Raw genomic sequence first — 22246 nt, forward strand, 5'->3', positions numbered from 1 at the left:
GAGCAGGAAATTTCAAACCAATTAAACCCTTCACATTTCTCAGCACTCAGTACTGACTTATATCTCTGGAGATTTAGAAAAAGAGAAAGCAAACAGCCAAGATCCTGAGGTAATACGACACTGTGGAGTTCTATATTTATCCCCTATCAATGTCTTTCAGATCAAGTTGGCTGAGTTTACAAATCAAAAGCTGATTTCTTTATTTATTTTTTATTTTTTTTAGCAGCCATCAGCTGCACTGCTGCAAATACCCAGGTTCCAGACATCAAGCTGCAAACTCCAAACATCCAGCTGTGTGCTTTCTGACTCTGGTATCATCACCCATAAGAGAGGGTCTGCATGCATAACCGAGCTGACAGGCTTTGTCAAAAGGCACACTCAGGGCCCAGCCGACTGCTGAAGCCGCATCTGCACAGAGAACTAGTGTCATGTCATTAGGGAAGGGATAGGCCGCAGAGATACATAGGGCTTGGCCCTGTAGCGACCCAGGGCCCATTTTCATATAATTACATTTTGGGCTTTAGCTCCTCCTTAATACATCACGAATGATTATTCCCAGAAAGTTTCAAAACTGAAAAAATTAAAGGAATCATTTTTTCCCTTCTATATATCTGTACAATTATAGATTACATTTTATACATGCATATTCACGCATATTCAAAGTATATATTTACTGGGACGCTTCGGTGGCTCAGTCGGTTAAACAACTGCCTTCAGCTCAGGACATGATGCCAGAGTCCTGGGATCGAGCCCTGCATCGGGCTCTCTGCTCAGCGGGGGGCGTGCTTCTCCCTCTGCCTGCCGCTCCCCCTGCTTGTGCTCGCTCCCTCTCTTTCTCACTCTCTATGACAAATAAAATAAATCAAATCTTTAAAATATATTATGTGTGTGTGTGTGTGTATATATATATATATATATATATGTATATATATATATATATACTGAGTTTCCACTATCAAATGAGGTTTTGTTTGTTTCTTTGTTTTTTAGAGGAAGAGAGAGTGTGCATTCAGGACAGGGAGGGGCAGAGAGAGAATCTTAAGCAGGCTCCATGCCCAGTGTGGAGCCTGATGCAGGGCTCTATCTCATGACCCTGAGATCATGACCTGAACTGAAATCAAGAGTCAGAAGCTTAATCAATTGAGCCACCCAGATACCCCTCAACTGATTTCTTACTATATGCCAGGATCTATGCTAAGTGTCTCCCTATTATCTTGATAGATAGATAGATAGATAGATAGATAATAGATAAACAGACACGCAATTTATAGTTGGCATCAGTTTATGTAATATTTTAATTGAATCTCTGTCGCTTTATGATGGAATCAGGTTAATAGATTAATTTTTCAACTCTCAATTTGCATTTCGATCTTAAGCAGAGAAGATAACGAGTATAGACGCTGCCTGGGGGATGGTATCTTTTGTGTGTAGGACACGACACAAGAGATGCTGCGACCAGCTGATGTTGCTCTGAACAACCAATTTTTAGGTGTCTAACAGAAAGCTGAAGGAAATGATGAGATAAGTTCCCCAGGTAGAAGAAGAGGCCATGTGACATTGATACAGATCTGAGACTGGCAGGGAGGTAATGGCATGGGGACATTGCCACGTGTTGTACACTCCACAGTCTCAGCTCCCAGCTCTCTAGCAAAAACACTACCATGTTTCAGGAGGAGCCCTCTTCCATAGTGGAAGCTGTTTAGAACAAGTCAGTCTGTCCCGTTTCCCACGGTGGTCCCTATGTTGCTACCAAGAGTAACTTTTTCAGTGAATGTTTGAGGCTGTAGCTCAGGGCTAACCCAGGCGTGTTGGGCCCTCTAGAACTTTTTTCCTGAAAGATATGTTATAAATTTGCTTATTCTTGGAGAGATCCTCAGACTCTCTTTTCGGTCAGCCATAGTCTTTGTATCCAAGGGAAAGGTCAAAGAGAAAGATAGAGATAGAGATAGAGATAGATAGAGATAGAGATAGAGATAGAGATAGAGATAGAGATAGAGATAGATAGAGATAGAGATAGAGATAGAGACAGAGATAGAGATGATAGAGATAGAGATAGAGATAGAGACAGAGATAGATATATACATATAGATAATATAAGAAGATTAGATATAATATAGACATGAAATTTTTCAGTTGGCATCTATAGATGATTATGTATCTATATCTGCATCTCCTTTTATTCTTACTTGTGAAATTAGAGCCATTTCTCAAACCCTCAGCAGGTCTCACACAGGCTGTGCAGCCACACCAGTTTTCCTAGAAGAAATGATCCCAAGAATCTCTATCCCTTGTAAATCAAATCCTATTTTAAGTGAAGGGAGTAGAACTTTTTTGTTAAAGGATCTGTGGTGAATCCTTTGTAAAGTTTATTATTATTAAATTCCTACTAGAAAAGCAGAGATCTGATTATTCTTTCATCTCTACATTGAGGTTTTCTTGTATCGAGGATCTTGTATATTAAAATGTGCTCAAACGAAGTTGTGGTATCAGTGATAGCTGCTAGCTACTGAGAACCTGCTCTGTTCTACATATTTTACACATATTTGCTTATTTAATATTCACAGTAACCCTTTAAGGTAGTATCATGTGCCCCGTTGTACAGAGAAGGAATCTGAAGCACCAAGAAGGGAACTATCAGCCAGAACGTTCTCCGGGGCTCACATGAGGGCCCAGGAATTGAGCCCTGCCCGAGGTGCAGTCAGGCCAATGGTGCTGATAACCATGATCAGCAATTCTGTACAACGTCAGATCCTCAGGAACTATGCTGTGTGCATAAATCAATACCGTTACCATGTCTGGAAATGCTTTGTAACACCGAGAGTCTTGCCCTGTTGCTGTTGATGTTGCTGTCTGGATTCCGTGTGCATCCCACGTGTCTGCAGCCTGGTCCAGGGGCACAGGGACTGCACCTTGAAACCCCTAACACGTGCACCTCGAAACCATTCCCTCCGGCTCCCAGGGATTGGTGCTGTGGGACAGTAACCACACCTCTGTCACGTTGTTCTTGTCCCCCCGACTTCCCAGCCTCTGAACAAAACCAAGTCTTTCTCCAACAAAATACAAAACTTCCCATGCTGGTCAACTCATAAGAAAGGCCCCGGGGGGAAACCCACCAGCCAGTCCTGGAAATAGCTGTCCCCGATGCTCAGGCTGAGTTTAATAGGAACATCCTGATGGAAAAGGGGAGGGAAAGAAAGCAGTGGCGTGAGTACTAGTCTAGGACTAAACTAGTCACAGTATTTGAATCTAAATTAGAAAAAAAAAAATTCAACTCTCAAATTCTGGGATTCTGTGCTCTGCATTTTTTTTTTTCAGTTTCTGAGGTCCCATGATTTTTATCTCAGCTGGTATATATGCCATAAAAATATTAAGTAAAGAGACAGCTGTGTCCTCTCCTCTCCAATAGCTACAGCTGTTCTCCTGACAAGCTTATTCTTGGGTGCAATAAAAATGATAATTGTGGCTATTATTATTTTCAGTTATTAAGGTTTTTAACACCCAATCCATGAACTCAGAAACTTGGGGTTTTCTTTTCCAAGCGAGTATTACTTATGCGGGGCAGTTTTTGTCCTGTGATTGGTTATAAACTGCTGAGCTCAACCCTTCGGACAAGGTGAAACTCCCTTGGGGGTCGAGGGGCAGGTGTAATCCCATTTCCAACTTGCTTCCTTTCCCTGCTTGGGTTGTCAGATTCCACCTCATGAAATAGCTGTGCTCCTAAGAAGTTGGCTGTAAGACAAACCCTGTTAGATAAATCATACGTCCTCATTGATCTACATCTTTAAATTAAGAATGCACTCCTCTAAGGAAATAATTGGCCCCAAGACTAAATATAAATTATACAAAACACTCAATAAACCTTTTAAAATCACATATTTAGAGAAAGTCTGTTTTGTTAGAACACTAATAGTGATGATATTTTTTAAAGTTGGGAAATACAAATATTGTGCTAAAAACAATTACCAGAAGTGACACCGCCTTGGGAATAGAGGCACACGAAGATTAGGTGAGCAACACGGAGCTCCCCACTTTTTTTCCCTTTTAATTGAACTCAGCCTATAGTTCTACAGTCTATCATTTAATTAATACGAAGCTGACAAATTTTGGATTATGTAAACTACCTTCCTAGGTGCCTTGAGAGCCAGAGAGATCCAAGATTGGTCCCTGCCTCCAGAGTTTCATTTCCATTGGAAAATCAGACCAGTGCAAACAGCATAAAAGAATCAGCCACCAAAAAATGTTATTGTAGTTGCAGGGGCTGTGGGCCGGGCATCAGCAGACCCCGAGGTGGTCCGTCACTAAGCAGATGTGAACTCTCCTGCATTGCAGGTTCCCACTAAGATACAAGGATGTAATGATATTGATATGTGGCAATTTCCTAGTAAAATGAAAATTCCTCATTCCTGAAGATTCTGACTTAATAGATATGGGTGGGATCTAGAAATTTATATTTAAACAGCTATTCTAGGGAATTCTACTGAAGTCAAACTATGTCCTAATATAGCAACTATGGAGTTATATATAACCATTAATGTCTCTTTAAGCTCTCGCGTTTAATTCCCTTCTGGTATTAAAGCCTGGAAGGGCTCTGCGTGGAACAAGAGTGCAGGACAGCCACAGGCACTGACAAGAGGCCGAAGGGCGTCTGCGAGTTTCCTAGGGCCGCCATAACAAAGTAGCCCACACTAGAGGGCGTAAATAACGCCAGGTACATTGTCTCTCGGTTCTGAAAGCTTGAAGTCCAAAATCCAGGTGTTCGCTGGTGCACGTGCTCTCGACGGCTGTAGGGGAGAATCTTCACTTTGCCTCCTCCAGCTTCTGTGGTTTGCCAACAATCCCCGGCTCTCCTTGGCTTGTAGGGGCATCGCGGTGGTCCCATGGTGGCCTTCTCCTTGTGTGTCTTCACACGGTCTTCCCTCTGTGCCTGCCAGTGTCCAAATTCCTCCTTTTTATGGAGGAATCACACTGGATTAAGGCCCACTCTAATGCCTCATTTTAATTTGATTACCTTTATAAAGACTCTGTTTCCAAATAAGGTCACACTGTGCAGTGCGGAAAGTCAGGGCCTCAGCAGATCTTTTGGGGGACACAGTTCAACCCATATCCGGGAGTTTTCAGGGAAGAATTAGGATTTGAAAGCCAGGTGGTGTCGGCCTCGGTGACAGAAAGAACATAGCTCTCTGAGTGATAGATGCAATCTGTGCAAAAGGAATGATGATGTTTGTCCAGGGTGAAAAATAGCAGGGCCTGGCTCGAAAGCTGTGGCAGCAGTGGTAGGGACAACAGTGGTGACAGCGCTAACACCTGCAAAAATTTATCACGTGCCTTTCACTGTGCCACCCACATGGCCCATGCACTCCATCCTCAAGGCACCGCTAGAGGTGGGCAGCATTATTCTAAGTGAGTTGCAGAGAGCAAGCAATGGTGGCGCAGAGGAATAACGTAAGTCAACTCCTCAGGAAGCTTCAAGTAGAGGATTGGGTCTGTCTGATGCCAAGCTTTTGCTTTTTCCCGGGATGACCTGTTGCCTTCCTCACGGCACAGGTGTGAGGTGAGCCGGCATGAGTAGATCGGGCTACTTGTTGAAGGGTCTCCGCAAGGCAGTGGGGTTTGTGTTTGATGTTGTAGAAAACAGGGAGCCATTTTTAGTGTCTGGAGAGGTGTGACATGATGGAGGGGGTATTTTAGGAAGATGAACGTGTCATTTCCATCAAGGGATGTGTTTTCTTTGGAAAAGAAAGACTTACAAATGAGAAGCTATTGACCATGAAGGGTTTCTTCTCATAGGATTTTATCAGGTGAGTTGCTCCTTTCCCTGCTGGTAGCTCTTAACCAAGAATTTCCTTTAGCACTTTAAATGCACTTTAAAGTATGCTCTGCTTATCTGTTTTTTCCCCCAGTATTCTTTGTAAGTTCCTCATATGAGTGATAAAGCACTGATCATTTACAGCCAGAGCACAATTGCTGTTTCAAAGAAAACTCTCCTTGAATCATTAACTCTATAAATTCAATCATCACCTCTGTAAATTTCAGTTTAGGTTTTGTTGTTGTTGTTGTTCTTTAATTCTTCATTTGTTTTAAGCAGCAACTATAGGAATTTCATTTCTGGTGGTTCAGAGTTTAATTTGTTATGTTACTGATCTTTTTCTCTCTGTTTTTGCTGTCCATGCTTCTCCTACAGAAAGAAAAAAAAAACTATGTAAGGATAAAGGGGAAAATAATAACAATGAAACCTAAAATGTACAAAGCATTTTACCATACAAATTACTTTTCGTGTACCTTACCCAATTTAATCAGAAAGTAGACATGTAACAATTGGTGAGCAGTAGAATCATTGTGGTTTTTCTATAATTTCTACATTTGGTCTGAAGAACATATGATAGTAAAATTAAGCCTCATTGCTTTTTGCAGGATGACTTAAGTGTAAATCCCTTCCCTCTGGTAATAGAAATCTGGATCAATGCAGAACATACGGCTTCTCCAAATCTTAAGCCATCCAACTTCCTTTCCTACATAAGATTGCCTGATACTCACGTACAAAATTACACATACACTAATACACCTATTGCCACTTGATGAATTCTTGATTGTGATTACCCTAGGATTTATGTACTTGCTTTTGAGTCCTATAATCCCCCGGACTTGCTTCTCTTTTGGACGTCCATATAACAAGTTCATCCAGGCTGGGTCCTTGTAAGTCATGCTGTGGTCACACAAGAACGTATTTGGATGGTGAAATTAAAGCAGATGCATGGCCTCTAGTTGGAGGCAAGGACAAGAGATGTAGAGACCCCTGTGTCCTTTAGTTTCCTTGCTTTGGTGGTACAGTACACAGCCTCCCAGGAGATGTGAGCTTCTACCAATCACTGCTCTGACACCGGAGCTCGGTCCAGAAACAGCTGTCCAGAGCTAATTTATTTCCTAATGCTACGGCACTGTTAATCTATAAATTACATTGGTAATTCGAGCTATTATTAATTTCAGATGGTGTAGGGCAAGTCTAATTAAAATATGACACCAGTTGCCACACATATGTACCAAGGACTACTATTTAAAATTAATGGGAATATTAAGTGTGACACTAGACTCCGAGATGCTTTGCACAGTAATTATAGCATTCTAGCTGGGAAAGATCTGACAAATGTAGGCTTGAGGTTTGTAAAAAATAAACAATGACAACATAGAAAGAATCACAACTTCTTCGTGTAAATCTTTCCTTCTTATTTCCTCCACTCTTCCTCAAATCACGGTTAGTACTTCTCCCCCAAAGATGCTTACAAACAACAGCAAAAAAGCTACTGTTGTGTTGTTAATTAGAAGTTTCTTACCATTTGGGACTGTGAGGCTCTGTAGGTTCATGTTGATTGTCCTCTCCATAGCCTGGACTTTTGGGCCCTGTTTTCTATGTGTTCCTGGTTCTTGTGAATTTTGGTTGCTTTCTGTAACAGGTACAGGCTGTTCTTTCGCTCTCCTGTAGGTAGTAAAGGCACGAGAGTGTCTACCCATATCCAGTGTGGGTTCCATGTGGCAGGCAGAAGTGTGAGGAAATGCTCAGGTTGGGCTTGATGGTGGCACAGACTTCTCATGACCAAGGAGTGGTGGCAGGGGTGGACAGGTTGTGGCCCTTCTTGACAAGATGGTCATTTTCTAATTGCTGTCATTGTTATGTCTATTGTTATCTTGACAAAGATGGTTACCTTAGGATAAATACAATGGTAACTTTACATACCATATCTATTGTTCCTTGTATTATATTAGTTTCTTACTGTTGTCATTTTCATGCTTTGGATCAGCAGATCCATGTGGCATTATGGGGGAGTCTTATCACCCGGAGAGAAATGTTCCTTTCTTTCCTTTACTCGTGTGGGCCACTCATGATAAAATAGTTTCACTCCACCTGAGTCTGTGCTTCCCAGCAGATTACAGACTTACTTTCTAAAGCAACAGGTGTGCTGCATGTGAGAGTTTTGATTGCTTTTGTGTATATATATATATATATGTTTTCATTTGTTACCCCAAACAACCCTGTGAGGTTATAGGACTGTATGTACAACATGCCTGCAAAATGTCTCTTAGTGGCCCGGACAGTCTCAACTTATGCTTATTGTCCCAGAGAAACTATTAATGGTCCCCGTTTTACTCTTAAAGTATCCCAGGTTACATGATAAAATATGTCATTATGCTAGCTATCTTTCCTTAACAGAGAAGGCAGAATAATGCTGGGATGTAAACAGTTCCTTTTGTTCTCCATTGCCTTTCCACAAGTAGGCTAAAGTTCAGGGTGACTAAGGGAGAAAACGGTGAAATCAGTCTTCTAGGCTTTAACCTTATGGTTTCCGTAAGCCAGTGCTCATGGCTAGTGCTCAGGTAGGAAGCCAGTAGGTAGAGGGTTGTTATTATTCACAATTTTTCAACAGAGAAACTGCATCTCAGGGCGGCGACATGACAGGGTAAGGTTTGCTACCATGTCTTCTTGCTCTTCACTTTCTTCCATATTTGTGGTTAAAGCGTGGTGTCCTTTTTGTTGGTTTATCTTCAGGATCTCTACACAAGATCTCTAGCAGATCAAAGTTTAGAAAACTGATCTTTGCTTATTTTATTGATTGTCTAAATCTAAAAGCACGAGTTTGAATTTATTTTGTCAGTGTCTCCACTGCCTTTTGTGGCTCGTGTGTGTGTGTGTGTGTGTGTGTGTGTGTGTGTAACTGCTAGTGTGGTATTTTTAATTGACCCATGGTCTGGGATGCGGTGATCAGCTCTAGACTTCAAGGTTCAGCCTCAGTGATACCTTGAAATCAGAAAGAGTTCATATTCACCTATAGTGCCTAACTTAGACCCCAGAGCCCCACTGCATGGTAAGTTTCGGGCAGTGTAAATGTCAAAATTAATAATCACTTATGGAGGACCAGTAATTCTCCAGGCTCTGTGTTCAGTCTAGGTGGGAGCACAAACATCTCAGCTGGTCCACTGGGGAACTAAAGGAAAGTTGATGATGGAAGCAGTAGAAGGGCGGGGAGTGGGGGAAGGAGAATGGGCATCGTTCTCGAGAGCGGAAACTTGGAAATGGCACAGTTCTCTGCAGACATACCCGTTTTATGCTTTGTTCTCTAAGTTTATACCTTTGGCATTTTGTTTTGTTTTTTTCTCACCACACCTTCTCCTGCAGCCGTGGGCTTTGTGAGTGAAGACGAATACCTGGAAATCCAGGGCATCACGCGGGAGCAGTCGGGGGACTACGAGTGCAGTGCCTCCAACGATGTGGCTGCACCAGTGGTCCGAAGAGTAAAGGTCACCGTGAACTGTAAGTGGTCTCGGGACCCCGACCCTGCGCATGCGTGAGGCAGGCTGCTGTCATGGCCACAGCGAAGAACGTAACGATTAAAAAAAAAAAAAAATTAATCAAGTAAAAAAAAGAGAGAGAAACAATTCCAAATTCTAGTTTAAAAAAAAAATGCAGCTGAAATTTAATATAATCCCAAACTTGACTTATATTCCTGGAAGATCATTAAATGGCCTTCAATGCCTAATTTATAGAAATGCATCTTTGAATCCTAGTTTTTCCCATGCTTTGCTCCTAATGTTTCCAAGCTCCTCCCTCTCTAGCCCAGTCACATCCATAGTGGGGAGCAAAATACCTTGTGTGTAAAGGAAATTAATGATATATTTATGGAAATCTATGGTATACTTATGTGATCTCATACTTTCGTGATTACATGTTGATACACAAAGGACACATTCATACTTCAAATATAAATAAACATACACATATTACAGGATGCATCTCAAAACCTGATTTTGACTAACAGAGGTACAGAATCCAAAAAGTTTGGAGGCCAATCCTCTAGACCCCTCATTCTCTCCTATCAACCACCCAGATTCTCTCTGACATTGAACCTCCTCCACTTCCCCACCTGTCTTTCACGCTCTCTTCTCTTGATTCCTCATAGTATACATTGACTCAGTTCTGTATGACATATTGAAAGTTTTTTTCTGCTGTGCTCATTTCAGGAAGTCTTACAACAGGATAGAACCCAAGAACTAAACCAGTAGACAAGCAACCTTTCTCTTTCAAAACTTGTGGGTGGAGGTGTGGAAAGAATATTGTGCTTTGGTGATTACTCATTAATATTTTTCTTTCTGTTACAATTAGAACCTCCTTAATACACAGCACTTTAAGAAGCAAGGAAATAGGTATAACAATGCTATGGTTTTTAATACCAAAATGTGTACCACCAATATTTTTAAAAGAATTTGAAATGACTTGCAGTTAATAAAAATTAACCTGAAAAGTAAGGGGATGTGCACAAAGAGAAAAACTGATTTAGGACAATAAGTGAAAGCTAGGGATAAATGAACACAGGAAATATATACCTCAAGGAGGGGAGATGCAGGTGCAGAATTTGGCTTTGAGTTGTGAAATCAAAGTGGGAGACAACATCTGCTTTAAGGTTTATGTCCATAAGATGAAAGCAAACCCATTGCTTGGGAGAAACACTGCTTTTCCTGGTACTGAGACCCAAGAGAAATTTCTCTTTAGTGTCTCCACAAATAGATCACTTTGAGATATAGTCAACAGCATCACGCACGGTATTTCTGCAATAAATAGAATGCCAAGTTTATTATGGCTGTTTTTCATAATGCACTTCAATGCAAACTGTTGGAATTGCCAAGGGTAGTTAGATAAAGACTTGAAATGAACGCAGGCCAAGTTTATAGGTCTAGTTTGGTCCGGCTGGATTCGGGGATCCATTTTAGGATGCCTGGAAGAATGACTGATCTGTCTAGGCTTCAGGCAATTCTCCATGAACATTATTTCTTGCAACTGAGCTTTTGATGGGAATTGAATGGTTCGAGGTTATAGACTTTGGCAAGAACCTGGTGTGCAGAAATTCTGTAAGGCTGATTAAAGGAGTGTAGGGTTGATGGGCTGGCATTCCCTTATGAAAGTTAAAAAGTTTAAACTGGAAATACGCCTGAATACTTGGTCATTCCACCTCTGCACAGAGGGAGACAGCAACCATACATACTAGGAAGACAAGCTTTTCCTTAGCACCGTGTTGAATGGTTTCACTCTCTGGCTAACTCGTCTATCAATCTGTCAGCTCTAGCAAGCAGAGTAGAGCAGGGAGTAAACACCAAAACCAGTAGATGAGGCAGCCCGCCTCATTTTAGGATGCATTTTAAAATGCTACAGCACAGCTTCTCTCTGCAGACCCGCCGTACATTTCAGAAGCTAAGGGGACAGGCGTCCCTGTGGGACAGAAGGGAACACTGCAGTGTGAGGCCTCAGCTGTTCCCTCCGCAGAATTCCAGTGGTACAAGGATGACAAAAGGTAAAGACACCCTCGGGGCGCCTGGGTGGCTCAGTCGTTAAGCGTCTGCCTTCGGCTCAGGTCATGATCCCAGGGTCCTGGGATAGAGCCCCACATCGGGCTCCCTGCTGGGCGGGAAACCTGCTTCTCCCTCTCCCTCTCCCACTCCCCCTGCTTGTGTTCCCTCTCTCGCTGTGTCTCTCTCTGTCAAATAAATAAATAAAATCTTAAAAAAAAAAAAAAAAAGGTAAAGACACCCTCCCTACCTCCCTGCCCCCAAGGAGAAGAAAGTTTTTCCAGCTTCCTGTTTCCAGATGTTTATGCATGAATCTCTGAACAATCTTCTTCTAGTTCCAACTAGCTATCGAGGTGGGGGAGGGGGGTCTGATTATTCATGATTTCCAGCTCTGTTTTTAACATTTCCATGTAGAGTTAGCCCTCGCCAATCAACGGGCCTGAAAGAAAACATTGTTTTAGGAAAGCAAAATCTCAAAGAAGGGCCACCAGAAGCATCATAGGTCCTGTGAATGTTTTTTTTATAGGGCAAGAAAATAATGGGTTCTGCCTGAAGCTATTTTTAACACACTCTCAGGCTTGCATTAAGAAGATGGGAATGTTCACGGGGCGCTGGGAGTAGCCAACAAGTTAGCAGGTCTCCAGTTCAGTTCCGGACACCATCGGTGGTGGTGGATAAAAGAGTCCGTGACCCGATTTAGGCTTCCCTTTGTGTCCGGGCTGTTCTTTCAAGGTAAAAGAAAAGAAAGGGGACTATTTCTTTCCCTCCCATTGTTGCAGCCATCATCAGGATCTCTGTTGTGATTCGGGGAAGATTGTCATTTGTGAGGAGTTACCAAATGGCAAGTCAGCACAGGGTTCAGCAGCTCAGAACAGCCAGGCAACCTGACAATTACTGTGATCAAAGAGCTATTCTGAAGTGGATGAACAATGAATAAATGTGCAAGAGCTGTCCATGTTCAAAACGCTTTGATAAAAATGGGGAGGGGGTGATGCAACACCGTCCGAGGTGCACATGGGGTGGAGGAGGAGGGAGCTCCGGGGGCCTAGAAGCTGGTAAGAAAAACAGCCCAAGGGGGATTGTGAGAAGGGGGACACGGAGCAGGTCCAGGCCATCAGTGACCCAGCTGTTGCCCACACTACTTAGAACATCTCCAGTGCACCGTGGGTGCCTTTCTTTATGAGGTCGGTGAGGCACCAAAAGCTCTCCCAGTCTTGGACTCACGTGACTCCGTCGTAAGCTTCGTCGTGTCCTATCATGATCCTTCCAAGTGAGAAGCAGTGCTTTTCCATCTTGAAGTACAAAGCCTGGCAGCAACTTGGCAATGTGTATCCTATTCACCTGGCCCATTTTAGAGATGAAAGACGTGAGGTAAAAGGAAGAAAAGCAAACACATGAAGAGGTGAGAAGAAAGAGCTGGCTTTCCCCTCTTCTTCTCAGAACTCAGAATCAAGCTGAAGGGAGTAACATTTTCCCAATAAATAAGCATTTTCTTGCAAGTCCTGCTTCCCTGGTCCCTCTGCCTTCCCGCTGAAGGACCCCCTATGTGAAAGTCTGGTATCCAAAAAAACAGTAACAAAAAACATGTATCTGGGTCTTCCCCTAATCAGATGCATCCTATTTTTTAAAAATTCTTTATGGGAGAAAAATGTAAGCACAAATGTAGGGGAAAGTGAGATCTTAAAATATGTGGAGGAAAGTAGAGCCGTCCATAGACAGAAATGGCCAGTGGTGAGAAAAAATGAAAAGACAGCCCCGCTTTGCACCCTCTGTGTCGTAGGAGGGGCGCCTGTGTACGCATTAATTTCCCAGGAGGAGACAGCCCGGTTGCATCCCCAGGGTGGTTTCAGAACCCCCTGGCTCAGGCAGCCTTGATTCCTCCGCTGTCCAAGCTCTTCTCATGGGGGCTCCTTTCTCCCCTTTAATTGATTCTGGTCAGTTTTCCATATGTTCCTCATTTATTGATTTCCAGTGTTCTCCCACTGGAGTGGAGTTGTCTGTCCTCCTGACACCCAGCTCGGCAAGAACAGCTCTGGCTCTGAGGTCTTCGTCGCTGCCATTCCTTCCTGTGCCCCTGAGGCTGGCAGGCAACCTCCTCCAGGCAGCTCCCCATGGAGGAAAGAGCAGCTCTACCCTAGCTCCATTCCCAGTGACATGAGCGGACTCCCGAGGCAAATCAAAGGAGTCTATATGATGGGGACAGGCAGTTTTCTCAAAATTTACAGTAGAAGCCTCTTTTATGTATGTCCTAGCACTTCTCAACTGCACGCCACTGTGTGTGTCATCAATCAAAGGGAGAGGAACTGGGGTGCTGTACTTACTAAGAGCCACCCATCCACGGGGGCATGAGCCAACGAAAAGCCTCAGGTTCATTAAAAACCTGAAGCCTGGGAGCAGTATGGGATGGGGAAATGTGTGACCACACAAAGAAGAGGCAAGTATGTCATCCCAGAAGCTGCAAAGTGCTGCAAAGCGCTGCTCGCCACCCCATCCTGCTTTTAGCTAAAGACGTTTCAGAGCTGTCAAGCAGGAACCTGCTTCGGGTAAGTGTCTCTCCCCACTGCAGAGCTGAAATCTAATTCACAGCTTGGTTCTGATGTGAAGGCTTCCTCCCCAGCCCAGGAATGGCGTCAGAATGGCAAATGGGATCAATGCACTTGACTAGCTCTTGAAAACCTCCTGGTGGGTGGGCTTGTAGAGCCTTCTTTGGACAGCACCCCCTAGAGGATCAATATCTACATAACAAGCTGGAAATATAACAGCAGCGTCTGGAAGCACAGCCGGATGCCTCATTCCGTTCCTACAGTGCTCACATTTTAATGAAGTCCGTGGACTCAGGCCAGTTCACTGAGTTTAGCTTATGAGAGAGAAAGGCTCTCAGAGGAAAATCTAAATAATAAAAAACAAGCAAGCTCCTCCACCCATCCTTCTGACTTCCCAGGAGACAGATGTTAAGCGAGAACTGAAGCCAGAGCCTGACTTTCTCTTCTGATCGGGGTTGGGGAGGCAGAGAGAAACATTCTGTAGTCCTACAGGAACAACATCTTCTGATGATGACAAAGCAGCTGTCCTCTGTGCCAAAAACATGTTGGGACCCAGGAACAGGCGGGAGGTCTTGATGTCTGACTCCACAGAAATTAAGTATATTGAATAACATTTTATAGTTTATGGAGCATTTTCTCATCATTGTCTTGCTGGGCTTCACTTCCTATTCTGCCTTGAATATTGTCTTTCTCAGTTTGATGACTCTGAAACCAGCCATTGACCCCAATTCCTGTCCCCTGTGCCTTGACATTGTTTATTTCTTACACATCCTGTCCCAGCGAAGCCCTAAACCATGTTCCCTGAGATCCTCCGTTCAGAAGGATTTTTCCCCCTAACATTTATCTTTCCCATAGCATAGGCTCAGCTTCTGGGCAAGGAAGACAAATGATTTCAGAGAAAGTAAAAGGTTGGCTTAAAGCCCATTCTCTGAAATAGGACATTCCAGAGTTTTTAAAAGGAAGAGGGTTGGTCTCATAATTTCTATGTAGACATGCAATGGTAGTAAGAATTTTTGCTGACAGCATCCTGAAATAGAGGATATGACCCCACCAATCCCTAAGCAGTGTTCTCCCTACCCTCTCCATATCCTATCTATGGCTTTAGCAGGGATATCTGTTTTCCCCACTCACCTTCTGTGGCCTTTCTTTAGTGGCCCCTACCACAAATGCGAGCCCTTGTGGCCTATTGGACCGCCATAATGGATTGCTCAGGGAGACCATCCAGGCTCTATAAGGTCAGATTCTTAGGAATCTATAATCCTTTCTAGACCGAGTTATTATAATACTCTGGGCAGACCACCTCTCCCAAGCCCTTCAGAGTACACTGTTGTAAAAGTGATCCCCGATTTTTGTATTCTATTCACCACCAAAAATAAGGTATTATCTGCAAGTTCATAAAAGAACATTTATCACCCAGGTGTTGAAAACACTTTGTCCTTTCAAACCCCTCAAGTTCTTCTCTTTGAAGATTAAGGGCTTTTTTAAAATTATTTATAGTTGCCATCATCATCATCATTTTCATTAGCCTTATCATCAATATCAATTAAGTGCACACATGGAGCCCTACTGTCTGAATATCACACAGCTGGAACTTTTGAGGTGTTGAAGGCACCTGCCTTCAGAGAACTTGATGAATATCTGTAGTGCCACGAGTGTCTCCAGACACATGCATAAAAATAGAAAAATACAATTATTGGTCATTGTGTGTGAACTTGCATTAGTTGAGTGGGGAAAAAAGTAGTCATCATGATGTCAGAAAGGGGGCAATAAGAAGATCAGTATCCAGAGTCTGTCTTCCCCCTATAAGAAAAATATAACCATCTCCTTTTTTCTCCTTTTTTGTCTCTCTCTTATTGGTCTCAGACTGGTTGAAGGAAAGAAGGGGGTCAAAGTGGAAAACAGACCTTTTCTCTCAAAACTCATCTTCTTCAATGTCTCGGAGCACGACTATGGGAACTACACCTGTGTGGCCTCCAATAAGTTGGGCCACACCAATGCCAGCATCATGCTATTTGGTAAGACTGAGCCCCGAGCTGGGCAGTGAAAGCAGGAAAGGGAAAAAAAAAAAAAGAAAGCAGGAAAGGGTCCTGTGGGGCAAAAGGAGTCGGGAGGAACGGCCAGGGTGAGGTGGCAGGTGTAAGAGAATCAGGAGAAGCTGGGCAGGGATTAGTGAAAAGAGAGAGGAGGGGGAGTGAGAGAGAGAGAGAGAGAATGCTACTGCTAGCAGGGGAAAAAATGAGAAAGAATGTTCATGCTTCATTTTGTAGTGGGCAAAACCCTGAGGCAGGAGGACAGGGTGTAGGGATGATGAAGTGACATTTAATTTTTTCTCTTCAAGAGCTCCTCAACTGACAAGGGATGGGGTGTTCTAATTGGGTACAATAGCAAAGCACTCGGAGAGGAACATTTACTATTTCAATACTTTGTTCACTAGAGTCCTGTAAAATGTTACCATTTCTCAACCTTTTCCTGGCTGTTGGGATGTAGGAGAAAGTAGATTCTATTTGTAAAAGTAGAATCATAGGCCTTGGGATCCTGAATATTAGCTTCAGAGGGAAAATTCTCAAAGGAAATGGGGATTTCCCCAGCTCTTCATTTGTATCAAAGGGTGTTGTCTGACTGGATTAAGATATATTTGTCCAACCAAGCCACCATCCTGACAGAAGTCACATAGTCATTCATGCATTAATTCATTAAACAACGGTTTATTGAGGGACTGATGTGGGCACAGCAAATCGTTCTGCCTTCCTTACATATCTGGCAACTATATTGGTGCCAGAAGCAAGTAAAGAAAGCAAGCAAACAAGCTCCCCTTTAAACCCTGGATGTCTCAAATAATGCCATAGAAGTGAGCTGGATATGTAGGTCTGTGTCATCCGCTAGGACTCCAGGTATCCAGGGATGACTTGCATCCCTTGGTAGATGCAGATTCACCTTGCAGGCCACAATTGAGGGGAAAATTCCTCCATACCCTCACAGGCTCAGGTAGCTTGGAATTTTCCAAATCCATTCCCCTAATCTCCCATGGTAGCAAGCACACTTGAATATGATGGCGAGGGAAAGCAAGGAAGTTAACAGATAATTAGCAAGAACATAAATTCCTTTTACTCTGAGAACTCCCGGAAAATCCCATTAGCTTCAACTACCTCACCCTCGCCCCCAGCCCCTACCGCATCCTTCCACAGCACATTGTATCCGACCTGCCCTGAATAACCCGCCTGTGTGGCTCCATTGTCCCATCTCGGCTTCCAAATCACATTCGGCCCCCCCTTCTATCCAGCACGTAAAACAAAGCCCAGCTTTATCTAAGGGGGCTGGGAAGGGGAAGGCTGCCCTTGATCCCAGAGCTGGTAGCTCAGAATGGGCAGAGCTATGATTAGAGTGACTGATCTGTCTGACATCTCTCACACAGGGATAGTCATAATTGCCCCTCACATTTGTCAGGTCTTTTTGGCTTTCTGGCAGGCGTCTCTCTGCAGAAACAGAAGGGCCAGGATTATAAAGGAATAGATCCCCCCTTCCCTGGCCTTGCAAATCTGAGGCTCTCCTAGCGGTACCGTCCACCCCTCCCCAGGCCTGCCCCCCCGCCCACAGTAGCCCTCATTCCTATAAACAGTCTTCCTCCTCCTCTGACCTCCTTGTTCTTCTGATTTGGATGCATGACATGGTTTTGCAATTGGCCTTATCACTACTGTGTAATTCCCTGGCCTCTTCCCCTTAAGCCATCTGAAGATGAGAACAGGGAGAAGGCACAAACTTTGAGAGTGAAATAGCTGGTGTTTGTGAGAAGGAATGCAGTAAAGCATGTGCCATAAATCTGCTCTTCTCAGCAGACCCCTGCGTGGCAATTAGAACCTCTGCCTCCCCACCGTTGGTCTGTCTGTATTCACCATGTGTGTCATTGGGACGTTCCTCCACTTGCCAGCCCTCTGGAGTCCAGGATTCTCTAAAAAAAAAAAAACATGGAAAAGTGACAGTATGCATTCAGATAAGTTTAGAAAGACTGGGTCAAACAAGATGAATGGAGTACACGTGGGAATGTTCTTTAATGTGGAGATCTCCAAGAGTTTCTTCACATGCTAATTCTCTAAGAGGGAGAAAAAGCATGGAGCAGTTTCTAAAATTAATCCAACAGAAAGCAATTTTCAAGCCTCAAATGAGAGGCAATTTGTGAGGAGCCCATCACCGAAATGCCCCATGGCTGACATAGTTCCATGGAACTAGTCAAATGTCATTAGTGTGCAAGGTGGGTGTTTCCACCCCATTGGCTCTTGCTGAGGTTTAGTCCAGACATGGCAGTCCCAAAATTCATGATGGAGGCCCACCATCAATCACAAATACGAACTTCTACTGGAGTTTTCCATGTCATCTCCCATTATCAGCAGCAGACCCTCAGCCCAGACCCATCAAGCAGACTGCGCAGATGGGGAAGCAGCATTTGTGTTATGCTAATCCGTGAACTTTGTGATGTAGTCCATTCTCCTAGAGCATCACCGAAAGCCAGCTACCTTATCACCATTTTGTTACCCTTTCACACAAACTGCGTGCCCTCATCATGTGACCTGAACGTTGGAAAGTGAGGAGTGCTGTGCAAAGAGGCTCCATCATGGCCATATCCAAATGCAGCAGGGTCATCCTTCCTATCATGAACCAGTAGTGTCCTGAGCATCTGCTCCCTAAGACTGCAGGGATTGCAGGGTTCCCAGGACGCCGAATCATGGTGGTTCTTGGCGCCATCTTGCTCCCGCTGTGGTGCTATGGGATCAGAAATTACTGTTCTTGGTCTCCCGAAGTGAGACAATGGGGGTAAGATGTGGGACAGAAACCTCACCTAGAAAGGGACTTTGGTCCTTTGTTACCGCGTCAGCCCCCTAGCTCAGCACAGCTCTGGGAAATGTATGAGTGGCCAGTTCCCTCACTTTCCAACCATCACATCCGAGGATGGAAGCATAAGGCACATTAGTGTTTCTCATGATGCATCCTGTCCTACCACCTTTGGTTTTTGTGTCTTCTTTATTTATCCATTCCCCCAGAAATGTATGTGAAAGACAGTATACAAACTATATATGACAAATATATAGCGGCTGTATATAATATATGTGTTTGTTTTCATTTTTCTCTCCTGTATGTCCCTCACCCGATTTAGAACTAAATGAGCCTACAAGCTCAACTTTGTTGCAAGGTCAGTATCCCCCTTGCTTTATGGTTTTTCTCCCCTTTCCTTTCTCCCAGAGTCCCCCTCTCCCCTCCCCCACCCCGCATTACCTATCTGTGAAGTTGCTTAGAAGATGCTTGCAAAAGCTGAGGAGGTCACTGGAGCTGATGGAGCTCCAGGGGTAGCTCTCCTCTCTCGGCTCACACCTTGCCCACACTTCCCCAGAAGGGCCAGGTGGGGGAAAAGAAAAGAAACACCATTGACTTCTCAAAGCCTAGAGATCTGTGTAAAGGTCAAAGGTAGAGAGCATGAGTCTGAACCAATAGGAAGACAGTCCAACCCACCGAGCAATTTTCATAGCAAAAATCCTATCAGTGGGCCCTGAGCAACAGAAGAAAACACTGTGTGCATGAAGATTTAAGTATTCCCTAAAATGCATCAGCTGGTTCAGAATGCATCAGCACCCCTCCCTTTACGTCCTATTCCATTTAGAGGTTCTCTAAGAAAGGCAGGTAGGGAGGGTGCAGCATGCATGACAGTCAGAACAATGACCTGGAATGGGATGCCGCTGAGATCAAGTTCAGAGCATGACAGTTAGTAGTTCTGTGCTCTAGAGCAAGTCGCTAAACGTTATTGAGACTCAATTTCCTCTTCTATAAAATAGAATTGATCTGCCTTATCTACCTTAGAGTTGTTCCAACATTCAGCTGAAACTGCATAGGAAAAAGGCTTTGGAAACTGTCAGGTGCATTTTGAATCACTCCAGTCCAATCCCCAGATGCAGACTGAAAGACAGGAATTTCCCTCAGTGCCACATCAGAGCTCTTCTCCCCAGCCCCTTTACGTCCTATTCCACTTCAAGCCCTTCCCCATATACAGCTCCTGCCTCGCCGGCCCATCTTTGCACTGCCTTTCCAATTTTCTCAAGGTCCACTAGCCTACCATAAGTGACTCACAAAAGTCCACGAACCTAGCGGAGGTGGTTCACTAAGACTGTGCCTGAGCATTTGGGCAGCAGTGAGCCTGGCCGAGTGGTGGAGTTGAATCCCTGCTGAGTATGCTACAGTTCTCCTCCGAAGGACAGGGCTGACATAGGGTGGCCCAGCTGGAAGGCAGCCGTGAGGCTTTGCCCACCTTCCACCCCAGTGCCTGACCTTTCTCATCTCACCCACCCCCACACCCATCCCCCCGCATCCCTTCCCATCTGGCCACGTGAACCCTCAAGGGAGGCCGGCAGTAGACTTGCAAGGTGGGGAAGGAGAAGGAAGGAGATAAATTGCATGTGAAGCTGTTTGATAGATGAGGAAAAATACATTTATCATGAAAAGATTCAGGGCTACATTCTTCACCTTAGTGATATAGGGTGCCGTAGTGATGCCCCACAAACAGGAAAATGAAACAAAGAAATAGACAGTAAAAGTGAAGTCAATGGAAGCGTTCAGGTCCAATTTATGATTCAACTTACGTTTATTGAACCCCGGTGCAGGGATAGTCACAGATCTAAAATCAAGAGCATTAGGAAAGTGGCGAACCATAAATGGTAAAAGGGAGGCATGAGGGACTGGAGCTAAGACAGATGGTGCTACAGGCTGTCCTTTCAGAAGTGACCGAACTCATTCTGATCACTTAGCTCTTTATTTCCAGAGGGAATAGGAGCTTCTCCTATATAGGCAGTATCTGCTTAGCAGTTAGTCTTTCCCTAAAGGTGTACTCACCTGATAGAGGGGGCATGATCCCACACCAGTACCAATGATAACAAAACAGAGCAGAAACAAACACATGCCTTCTAGCTGCTGAGCAGGGGAGCGGGGGCAGGACACTTTATGACCAGGCCCCACCTGCTGAGACAAAGCTGTCCTGCCTCACTCCTCTCTGCTGCAACCATGAATGTGGGTAAAAGGATCTGTACGCCAGCTCTCTACTCAGATTCTCAGGCTGCTCTCAACCCCACATCCTTCTTGTCGAGCACAGGGCAATGGGTCATTGCCAGAAGTTATAGACTGTAGACATCTGGAATGTTCCAAGATTTGGATTCATGTGGTCTTCAGTATAGCTATTGGACTCTTTTGTACAACACCAAAGAATCTTAGAGAAAACAGACCTTGCACTTGGGGCATTTCTCCCATTCATCTGTGTTCTTTCTCTCTCTCTCTCTCTCTCTTTTTTTTTTTTTTTTTTACCTCCTCCTTTGCTAGTCTCCCACAGAATAGAGAGTCATCTATTTTCTCAGGGAATACCCCTAAGTTATGCTCATCTAATCTCAGAAATACCAAGCAAGATTTATACAAATGCATGGATTTCCACGGACAGGGTACACTTGGCTTTACGAGAAGTTCTAAGCTGTTTTGTTACTCGATTCTGGATGGACTAGAGAGATTCTGATAAGAGAATTTCATCCCTCCTCTGCATTTTCTCCCACCCTTGAAGTATTTCTCTGTTCCCCTTTTGCAAGCACAACAGATTGCATGTCACCCTCTCGTATTAATATTTGGTGGTGCAGGACTCCTGCCATGATAAATAAGGACTCGGGGATGCGCCACCATCCCTCACCGAGCTCCCTTGCAGGCAAGTGTGCAGGGGCCCACACTGCCAACTCAGCGTCTTGGTATCTGTTCATTTCCCATCCACTGTCCTTTGTCTTTTATCTCCTAGGCATGAAGTAAGATTTGACGGTATCAGTGGGCTGGGAAAGGTTGGCTGATTAATGCCTGCGAACCTCACAGTGACTGTCAAACCAACTTATTAAAGAATGGGGGAGTAAGTAAACTCTGTGTATCAGGAGGGAAAAACTGCAGCAGAAAAGATGATCAGTTCTTCCCTGCAGAGGATTAAAGGAGTTAATTATGCCCAGCCATCCAGCAGTGAGCATTTCTATGACACGTGTGTCTAAACACTGAACGTATAAAAAGACGTTCTCTCATCCTCTTTCTGGACAGTGAATATATCCATCCTGGTGTGAAACCAGCTCTCCTCTGCCCACTAGAATCAGACAGCAGCCCTGTGCTTACCTCGGTACTTAGATTTAGCTGCAGGCATTGGCTTTGGTGGCAAAAAGATCACGTTATGGATTGACCAGAGATACTAACTTAGAGGCTTGAGGGGAGTGTTTCTTTTTTCTTTTTCTTTCTTTCTTTCTTTTTTTTTTTTTTTGTTTTGTTGTCTTCTTCTCTTTTCTTTCATTCATTCTTTATTTTGAATATTTTATCCAATTCTACCTGGC

General features: G+C 44.0%; 1 protein-coding gene across 1 annotated transcript in view; it reads left to right on the forward strand.

Moving 5' to 3' along the window:
• Positions 1-22246, forward strand: part of LOC102744761 (neurotrimin) — a 40346-nt gene that overhangs the window by 4586 nt on the left and 13514 nt on the right. The window contains exons 3-6 of the mRNA XM_081797344.1: positions 9113-9301; positions 11213-11333; positions 15735-15886; positions 19018-19053. Of these exons, the coding sequence (XP_081653470.1) occupies positions 9113-9301; positions 11213-11333; positions 15735-15886; positions 19018-19053 (498 nt within the window). The remainder of the gene's footprint in view (positions 1-9112; positions 9302-11212; positions 11334-15734; positions 15887-19017; positions 19054-22246) is intronic.

The sequence above is a fragment of the Leptonychotes weddellii genome, chromosome 11 (genome assembly GCF_054177405.1).
Source record: "Leptonychotes weddellii isolate Sample4059 chromosome 11, ASM5417740v2, whole genome shotgun sequence".
NCBI classification, from domain to species: Eukaryota; Metazoa; Chordata; class Mammalia; order Carnivora; family Phocidae; genus Leptonychotes; species Leptonychotes weddellii.